Source organism: Mustela nigripes, chromosome 12 (genome assembly GCF_022355385.1).
Source record: "Mustela nigripes isolate SB6536 chromosome 12, MUSNIG.SB6536, whole genome shotgun sequence".
Classification (NCBI taxonomy): Eukaryota; Metazoa; Chordata; class Mammalia; order Carnivora; family Mustelidae; genus Mustela; species Mustela nigripes.
Genome location: NC_081568.1, coordinates 156315350 through 156324814, shown reverse-complemented (window position 1 = coordinate 156324814; position 9465 = coordinate 156315350). Strand labels below are relative to the sequence as shown.

The 9465-nt window shown below is 59.9% G+C and overlaps 1 protein-coding gene across 3 annotated transcripts; it reads right to left on the bottom strand.

The window, feature by feature from the left end:
- Window positions 1-3821: 3821 nt before the first annotated feature.
- Window positions 3822-8587, bottom strand: IBA57 (iron-sulfur cluster assembly factor IBA57). Of its 3 annotated transcripts, none has more exons than XM_059416286.1 (3): window positions 8201-8587; window positions 5227-5573; window positions 3822-4981 (listed from the first exon to the last, which is right to left on the bottom strand). In XM_059416286.1, exons 1-3 carry the CDS (start codon window positions 8539-8541, stop codon window positions 4593-4595), a joined length of 1077 nt encoding a protein of 358 aa, XP_059272269.1. In that variant the 5' UTR covers window positions 8542-8587; the 3' UTR covers window positions 3822-4592. The 3 variants fall into 3 exon arrangements, with proteins under 3 accessions (XP_059272269.1, XP_059272270.1, XP_059272272.1); XM_059416287.1 differs by having other exon boundaries at window positions 5227-5570; window positions 8201-8586; XM_059416289.1 differs by lacking the exon at window positions 8201-8587 and adding an exon at window positions 6201-6392 and having other exon boundaries at window positions 5227-5570.
- Between the last annotated feature and the right edge of the window lie 878 nt (window positions 8588-9465).

The window sequence follows — 9465 nt, the reverse complement described above, 5'->3', positions numbered from 1 at the left end:
TCTGCCTGCTTGTAATCTCTCTGTCTCTGTCAAATAAATAAATAAAATCTAAAAAAAAAAAAAAATGAAAACAGGAGCATCTGGGTGGTTAAGCATCCCACTCTCGATTTAGGCTCAGGTCATGATCTCAGGGTTGTGAGATAGATCCCCGCCTTGGGCTACAGACTCAGCAGGGAGCTGGCTTCAGATTCCCACTCCCTCTGCCTCTCCCACTGCATTCTCTGTCTAAAACAAATACAGTAATCTTTAAAAAATCAAAACAAAAACTTTCAGAAGAAAAATCAAGACCATATGGACACAGACATCTTACGTAAAACCCAGAACAGCAATCCTGAAAGAGAAAGAAACTAACCTTACCACACTGAAATTTGTAGTGGCTACCCAAGAAAAGATACCAAAAGAGCACTGTGGAAATGATGCCCACCCCACTCATGCTGTTCAGGAAGTCTTACACGTGTACTCGTCAACACAAGGACATTCGAGGTACCACGCGGTAGTAAAAAATGGTCAACATGCTCAGCAGCCAGGGAAGAATCAAATACATCAGGACACGGTCGCAGGAACAATGGGCAGGTCCTGTCCTCAGCCCTTCCCATGGGAAGACAGCGGTACTAGGGTTCTCTACAGAGAAGGAACCACCATGATGCCCATACACATACACCTAGTTCGGCAAGTCCAAGGACAGGAGAAAACTGATGTCCCAGGTCAGGCAGTCGGACAGTACAAGATCCCTCTTCCTCCACCTGTCTATGCAGGCATTCACCTGATTCAGTGAGGCCCAGCCACATCAGGAGGGCCATTTGCTTCATGCAGCCCCCCAGTCCATCGTTAACCTGATCCAGAAATGCCCTCGGAGACACCCCCAGTGTTGCACCAAATGTCTGGACTCCCCATGGTCCAGGTAAACTGACATATAAAAGCAGCCATCACAACACCTGTGTCCAGGGTGGAAATGTGAGTCACAGAATACAGAAGGCAGTCTCCTGTCAGACTGGAAAAGAGCAGCACAACACGAGATGTGTGGGTACAGATGTAGGAACGTAGTATCTACACCCATAAAGGCACATTGGCCGAACCAGGGGACTTCCAGGAGGCAGGAAAGGACATGGGCTTTACACTGTGTTTCTGTGCTGTTAAATTGAATTTAATAGGCACTCATCCCAACTGCAGCAAAAAAAAAAAAAAAACAACAGTGATACAACTTGGGGAGGAAAGACAAGCCAGTGTGCTTGGCCTTGATGCAGGACCCCATGAGGGGACCTCCCTGGCAAGGCAGCTCCCAGCATGGGTCATTGGGTGTAACAAGTAAAGGACCTGAATGGGCAGGTATGCAGGCAGAAATCTGAGGAACTCAGCCGAGTTGCTATGCCAGGAAGGCCAAAGCCAGGAGGAGACAGGGGCACCCAAACTGGTGTTTCATGTTCCAACTCTGAGGAGCAGGGAGCTTGGCTCATAGGGCAAAGGAAACCAGTGACAACAGAAAAGCTCCCCCCACTGCCCCCTGCACACTGCAGGAGGCTGGAGCTGGGCAGCATCAGGGGGAGGGCCACAGTGAGGGCCATGGTGAGAGTAATGGTGAGGATGAAGGGGAGAACCAGGGGGTGGGCCGAGGGGAGAAACATGGTGGAAGCCACAGAGAGAGTCAAGGTGAGGACGACAGTGAAGGCCATGAGGCAGGGCAAGCTGGGCAAGGGCAGGAGTGGCCTCACAGCAGCTGTGCAGCCAGGCCTGTGGTCAGGCATCCCCTTCACCACCTACTCTCCCACCTGCCTCCAGAGCTGTTTCTTCCCGAGAAATCCCAATTAGAGCTCAGGCATAAGAAGCTGGTCAGAGCAGGTGTTTCAGCACCGTGGCTCTCACCTTGGGGCCGCCGTACTCCATGGGCCCCGAAGGCCCTTTGAGAGACCCAGCAATCAGAGCCCATCTGCATGTTACACATGCCTCACTTCTGTTGCTTCGTGCTGAGAACAGCTGTGTTGTGGGATGCTGGGGGTTACAGAGGTTTGCACCCTGGACCAAATGCCACTCCCTTCCGGGTATCATGTGCGTTGTTGGTTTTGGAGAACACAGGTTTCCGGGAAAAACACATGAGCAACAGCCCTGAAGACTCGCGGTTCACCAGCCAGCAGCCAGTGGTACGTGTGGAAGAAATATCCCCAGAGTCACCCACGTACATGGGTGTTTTTTTATTTTATTTTATGATTTTACTTAATGGTAAGTAAGTGCACACAAGCAGGGAGAGTGGCAAGGAGGAGGGGGAAGCAGGTCCCCTCTAAGGAGGAGCCCAATGTGGGACTCGATCCCAGGACCCCAAGATCATGCCCTAAACCAAAGTCAGACTCTTAACTGATAGAGCCACCCAGGCACCTCCACATATGTGTGCTTTCCAATGCACCCACATACACACATAGGCTGGCTAAAACACTCAATCCTGATCTCACCCCAGAGACATGATCCCACCAACCAGCTCAGAGCAGAGAAGCAGAAAGGACCAGATCTCTCCTCAGAGACAGGATCCCACCCAACATCTCAGAGCGCAGAGCAGAAAGGACAAAATCTCTCCCCAGAGACAGGATCCCACCCAGCAGTCCAGAGCAGAGGAGCAGAAAGTACCAGATCTCTCCTCAGAGACAGGATTCCACCCACCAGCTCAGAGCAAAGAAGTGTGGAGTTCTCATGTCAAGCAGAAGTCTGGATCCAGTAATGACACAGCAGTTGAGGGGACTGCAGCTTCCAGATCTCTCTGGGACCAGAGTCATCTGTGCCCCCAACCCAAATGATAAAGAATAGAGCCAGAGGAGGGCTGCGGGGGCCCAGGACTAAGTAACTCCTTTTAAAGGGGAGGGTTTTGGCAGAGAACCGTTGGACTCTTCAGACTCATGACCCCTCTATGTCTGACCACATAGAAAGCAGCTGCCCCCAAGGGCTCTGCACCTTCAATCCCCCAGTAGAACCCACATCCTTCCCTGCTTGAACAGCCGCAGCAGGAAGTGCCAAGAGCTGACCCGGACAAGAGGCTTTGTCTTCACTGCGCCCAGACTGACTTCACGTTTGCTTTGCAACCATCCTGTCCCCTCTGTTATCTTGTTCATCGTGTGGTCTGTCTTCTGTCCCGCTCTGCGTGCCAAGTCACCCATTGAACGGTCAGTGAGCCTGCTTTGTAACTGTTATTAACTCTCCTTTATGATCAAATACAACTGTCATCGTGGAAAGACTCAGCTAGTGTGAGCACCTTCCCAGCATCCTCATGACAGGCAGAAAGCCTCCATCTCTCTTGAGAATGCTCAGTGGGTTGGGGACAGTGTCCTCAAGAAACCATGCTGGATATCCACACGTGCAGAGTGGACTGGAAGTTTTCTCACACTGTCCACAAAGAGTAACCCAAAAGAGATCAAAGGAGCAAGTGTAAGGTCCCCAGAAGAAAAAACACAGGGAACATTTCCCCAGGCAGTGGTTCCGGCCACAACTGGACATGACACCCAAGCACAAAGGACAAATCCTGTCAGGAGGGGGTCTCCATGGAATGACAAACTTCTGACTAAGAAGCGAAACCACTGATAAGGTGAAAAGACAGCCCAGAATGAAAAAAATATTTGCAAACCACAAAGCTGATACAAAGGGGCAGCAGAGTCGAGGGGCCCAGGGCAGCCAGGCCTCCCCCAAACTGCCCCTTGCCATCTGCCCCAGACCCAGTGCCTCCCAGCCATCCCAGCCTCTGAGTCTCTTCCTAGAACTCTGCTGTTGCCTTCCATCTGCCACGCTCCACCCAGAACCATGTCCCATGACCTTCCGCCCAAAATGAAGCCAGAGTTGCACATGGGCTGCTTCTGGGTCACACTTTAATAGCCACACCAGGGTGATAAGAGGGACACCCCGTGACCGTGAGATTCACATTTCACGGGACCATGGAAGTCAGTGGTTTAAAAAGGGAAGAAAGTTAGCTCATCTTGTGCAGACACGGCCACATCCCAAAACAGCAGCACATAAATTATGCAGACAGAAGCTTCTTTCCGCACCCTGAGCAGCTCAGGGTAAGAGGGGTATGCTGCTGAGACCATGGTGCACAGGTGGAGCACCCCACAGCCTGCACACAGCACGGCACATCCCACAGCCCACCTGTCCTTTCAACCAACACCTGATGGAGGGGTGCAGGCAGCCCAGGGGCAAGGCTCTGGACCATCCTTGTCCCAGGCTGATGGCGAATGCCCCCCAAACCCACAGAGCCGGGGTCTTGTCCACCCTCGTCTGGCAGAAGCTGCAACTCAGCTCAGCCTGGAAGCAGGTACAGGCCTGCTCTCCTCAGCCTCAGGCCATGGGATAGCTCCTGCCCTCCCCTCTCAGTGCCTCCCCACCACCCCCAGCCACAGAGCCACCAGAGAGGACAGCCCAAGCTGGGCATCAGACCCTCTGGGAAGCACAGAGGGCAAGGAGCACTACCCCGATGCCCACAGCCATGGGGGCCCACTACTCTGGGGCCTCCAGAGGGGGGTGCATTAACGGGACCACCATGGGCAGTGGGGGCCAACCAAAGGTGGGGCCCTCCATGACCCCTGGCAGCTCCGGAACCCACAGAAGCCAGGGGACTTCCAGTGCTACTTGGCTGTGGGCCACCAGTCTGGCACGGATGCAGTTAAGGCCACCCGGCCACTCTCAGAGGTCCTGATGTGGAGAGGGCCCTTGATTTTCTCCGACCGCAGCAGGGCCAGGCCCACATCTCCCTGGCCGGCCCTGTACTTGCCGGCTGCCTGCCCCGACTCAGTGAGCACCAAGGACCCAGGGGTGATGCCACCTGCTGGGAGAGGGCCCAACAGCCGCACCGGGAAGAGCCGCTTGCGGATGACACCCATGTGGTGGGTGCGCGCTGTCAGCTCCTGGCCAATGTAGCAGCCCTTGCTAAAGCTGACACCGTTCATGAAAGCCAGGTTGGACTCCAGGGGCAGGGCCACTCCTGGAGGCAGGTCATGGATGCCTTCGGGAACGCCTGTGGAGTGGGAGGGAAGCAGCTCCCTGAGAACTGGGGGCTGGGGGTGGCCCTCCTGAGCCCCGCTGCCCACAGGGCCCACTCTCTGTACCCTATCGTCTGGCACGGGTCGGGGGCTTGGGAGGAGTGACCAGCTAGCGCTGGAGGAGAGGAGCCCTCACCACGGACCTCCCAGGGCAGGAGCCCACCACACCATGAGCCCCGCCGCTCCCTGCGCCCACCGCGTCCCAGTCCCACGCTCATACCGTGCTGGTACCGGTGCCGGTGATAGTCCCGGAGGTCTCCCAGCTGGCCGCCGGACACCAGGGCCAGGCCCTTATCCTGGGTGAGAAGACGCCAGCCCATGCAGCAGGTCCGGGGGTCGCGAGCAAGGATGGTGGTCCTCTTGGCTGGCTCCCGCAGTAGCACAGCCCCGTAGGACTCCACTGGGGTGCAGGGCAGCACCGACCACACGCATAGCTCCGGGCATGGCTCCACAATGACCTTCCGCCGGATCTTGTACAGCCCCAGATGCGTCTGCAGGGCACCCAGCACCGCGCGGTCGCACTCCAGGAGGAACGTGGGCACCTCGCTACAATCACATTCTGGTCTGCTGGCAGAGACAGGGGCTCCTGAAGGCGGGCCGGGTACATGGCCACAGACCTCCGCTGACCGCCCGGGACGGCTGCGCTGTCCTTCCCAACCCAGGGTACTGGCAGAGCTCGTGCGTGCCCAAGGGGCAGACGACGTAAGGGGTGAGACGGCATGGGTCGGCCAGGGGTGGGGTGGTGAGCAAGTCCCGGGAATGGGGGGCATGGTACTGTGCGCCCTCACAGTGAGATCGAAAGCCACCAGCAGCCTGACAGCCAGGACCTGCCTTCTCTAGCTCCACAGAGGCCACAGGTCTCAGGTGCTGGCACTCAGACTTCAAGAGGGTCAGAAGCTTTAGGGAGCTGGGAGGACAGCACACATATCAGGGACAAGGGGGTGTGTGGTAAGGCCACTCTCTCCCCGTGCTCACCCCCTGCCGCCCCCTCCACCCCCACTTCCCCCAGGTGAACTCTGGAGGGCCCAGGAATACCCTAACCCCCACTCTGGGCAGCCATGCCCCCCAAAGCGACCCTGGAACCCCATGACCAGTGTGGGAACCAGGTGGGATAGTTGGGGTGCTTATGGGCAGATGAGCCCAGAGGAGAGCCTACCGCAGGGGACCTTAGGGCAGATGACTCGACCCAAGTACCTAGTTGGGATCCTGGTTGTAGAGAATGATGAAACAAGGACATACAGCCCCGTGGAAACTAAGACAGGGAGTGGGTAAGACCATCCAGGAGTGTGTGTGAGAGAGGCCATCGACTAGTACAGACCCCACTAGCTGATGTCCTGGCCGCTCCCTGAGACCCCACCAGCTGATGTCTCAGACCCCCCAAACCCCACCAGCTGATGTCCCAGACCCCTCTCCCAGACCCCACCAGCTGATGTCCTAGATCCCTCCCCCAGACCTCACCAGCTGGACAGGTCCCCCCCAGACCCCAGACAGGACAGTGTTAAGTGCTGCCCTGGAGAAACCAGTCACCCTCAGAGGAAGGAGCTGCAGGGGCTGGCTTGCTGCCCCACCTCTGGGGACTCAGCCTACAATGTACACCTTGTCTAACCTCATCCCCATAAGCAGGAGCCACGGGTCCACAGTGATACGGGTGGACTGAGCCAAAGGGAATCAAGGTGTGCGAGCCCAATTCCACACCACTTCCTTTGTTTGACTCTGCTGAGATGACCACACCTCAGAGAGGTGGGGAGGAGCGGCTGGCCAAGTTCCTGGGGCTGAGAAGGGCAGGTGTGCTGCACAGGGGGAGGAGGGGACCCCGTGGCGACAGAAGATAACACGGGCCCACACGTATTACCAAGTCACAGACATCTGCACACACGCAGATGCACACGCAAGCACACGGAGCCTGGACGAACCTGCATGCACTCTGCAGTGACCCATGTCCCACCCAATCGTCACCCCAGATCACAGGAGGCAACACAATGCGTGTGGAACTGGGGGAAGGGTACTGGGGTCATGGGCACAAGTCCTTTCACACTTGTCCAAGCCCACAGCACGGCACACCATGGAGAGTGAACCCCCGCGGAAAGGAGGTCTCCAGCTGATGGAGCGTCAATGCGGGTCCATCAGCTGGGGGGGCAACGCGGACCCAAGGATGGCTACATGCCTACAGGAGGCCCCCCCTCCCCTCCAACCTAGGGGAGCCAAAAACTGCTCCAAAAAGTAAAGTCCACTTCAAATGGAAAACACCAGAGCCACCCCTGAGACAAGGTGCTGTCTCCAGGAAGCCAGAACAAGGAGCCTTGCGGAAGGAACAAGGCCACTGACATCAAAAATTCCAGAGAGCACCAAGCAGAGGGGCGCTGGGCTCCCAGGGAAGTGGCCCTCTCCCCGGGACACACCCCTGAGAGAGACGCAGGTAGGTAGCAGGGGACGGAACAAGAGGGCTAGCTGGGACAAATGCACCTGGCTCCTCACCTCCTCCCTTGGAAAAAGGCCACCAACTCTGGGGCCATCCCCCGGCAGCACTGCAAACCTCCCACCACTGCTTTCCCAAGCAGGGCTAAGCCCAAGTAGTCACTCTGAAGGTGCGCTCCTGGAGACCCAAGTGCGAGCAGCCGGCCCGCCCCTGGGTGCCAGTTCTGACAGCCTCCCACCGATGCCCCTCCAGCCCTCAGTTAGGCCTCCCCCGCGGGAGGAGGGCCTCCCGCCCCAGGTGTGCCTCCCCCGGGTGCCCCCTCCCACCCTCAAGTGCCCTCCCGCCTTCAGGTGCGCTCCCCACCCCGCGGGAGCCTCTCCCACCCTCAAGTGCCTCTCTCACCCTCAGGAGTCCTCCCCCCGGACGCCGCCCCACTCTCAGGTGGCCTCCCCCCAAGGGACCCCTCCCACCCGCAGGTGTGCTCCCCCGGGGACCCTTCCCACCCTCAGGGGTACTCGCCCCCCCGGACTACCCTCCCACCCGCAGGTGTACTCCCCCAACGCCCCTCAGGTAGCCTCCCCTCCGGCATCCCTCCCACCGCAGGTGTCTGCCCCTGGATGCCCTCCACGCCCCCGGTGCCCCGCTCCGGGCGGCTTTCCCCGGCCTCCGGGAGCCCCCGCCTAGATGCCCGGCTTAGGGACACTCCTAGACCTGCACCCTCCCGGAGCAGCCGGTCCCTCTGTGGGACGACCCCCGCCGGCGCCGCTGCTGCGCTCACCGGTAGACGAGGACGTCGTAGAGCGTGCGGCCCTGGACGTTGAGGAAGTGGGCGTAGCCCGCCCGCGCTGGAGGCGGGGTCGCGCCGTCCGCAGGACCCGGAAGCGGCAGTTCATTGGTCAGCAGCCCCAGGAGGAAAGGCGCGGAGTCGGGCCCGCGCACGCGCAGCAAGGAGCGCTCGCCTAGCGGGAAGCAGGCCCAAGCCGCGCCGTCCGTGGGGTCGTCGCCGTGACGGCCCAAGCCGTGGACCAGGCGACGCCTCGGGGTCGCGCGCAGCCGCCATTGCCAGGCCGGGCCGCTGCGTCCCGGAACCGCGCCCCGAAGCAGGGCCGCAGCCGCCATCTTGGGAAGGAGTGAGGCGGCGTGACGGGGCGGCCGGGGCGGCCGGGTGGGTGGGCGCCACAGCGGCCCCTGGCGGCGGGCGGGTGGACGCGGGGAAAGGGGCTGAGCGGGGCGAGGCTTGTGCCGGGGAGAAGCGGAGACAAAGCGTATGGAGCGAGACTTGCGTCTGAGGGCGGGGCGGAGCGTGCGGGGCGGGACCTGTGCCTGGGGCGGGACGTGCGGGGGGGACTTCTGTGTGGGGAGGGGCCTGGGTGGGGCGTGGTGGGGCATGCGGGGCGGTATATGTGTCTGGGGCGGGGCGCGTGGGGCGGGACCTGTGTCTGGGGTGGGGCGTGCATGTGTGGGTCTGTGCCGGAGAGGAGCACGGACGGGGCGGAGCTTGTGTCTGGTTGCGGGGCCTAGATGGGGCGTGGGGGCGGTACTTGGGTCTGGGGGCAGGGCGGAGCGTGTGCCGTGGGACTCGTGTCTGCCGGCAGGGTTTCTGCCAGGTAGGGGCGGGAACGGAGCGCGTGAGGCGGGACTTGTTGCGGGGGACGGGGCTTGCGTCTGGCCGCGGGGACGGAGCGGGTGGGGCAGGGCCTGGAGCTGTCCGTCAGCGTTCCGCCCCACCCCCTGGCTGCTCCGGGTCGGGGCACCTGCGCTGATTCCCGCACTACCCCTGCTGTGGGAGCAGAGTCCCCGCTGGCGTTACGATGGGGAGCCATCCCCATCCTTTCATACAGACACCGTCAGCCCCGTGGAGCGCATTCACGTCGTGGGCAGCCAAAACCGGTGACCTTCCTGCCCGCGGCCAGCCCTGGAAACCCCCACTCCCTCCCCCGTCGGGGAACCGGACTCGCGGACGGAATCATGCCGTGTGCGTGCTTCTGTGACTGGCTGGCGCCGTGAGCGTGTCAGGTGCTCCTCCTAAAGGGTGGGTAGGGT

What these genes read in the sequence shown, in the direction of transcription:
- IBA57 (XM_059416286.1), bottom strand. Translation starts at nt 8,541, where the DNA reads ATGGCGGCTGCGGCCCTGCTTCGGGGCGCGGTTCCGGGACGCAGCGGC. An exon ending in TACGACGTCCTCGTCTACCG is followed by an intron (nt 5,574 to 8,200) that starts GTGAGCGCAGCA and finishes TGTCTCTGCCAG; the next exon opens with CAGACCAGAATGTGATTGTA. An exon ending in CCGGCACCGGTACCAGCACG is followed by an intron (nt 4,982 to 5,226) that starts GTATGAGCGTGG and finishes CCCACTCCACAG; the next exon opens with GCGTTCCCGAAGGCATCCAT.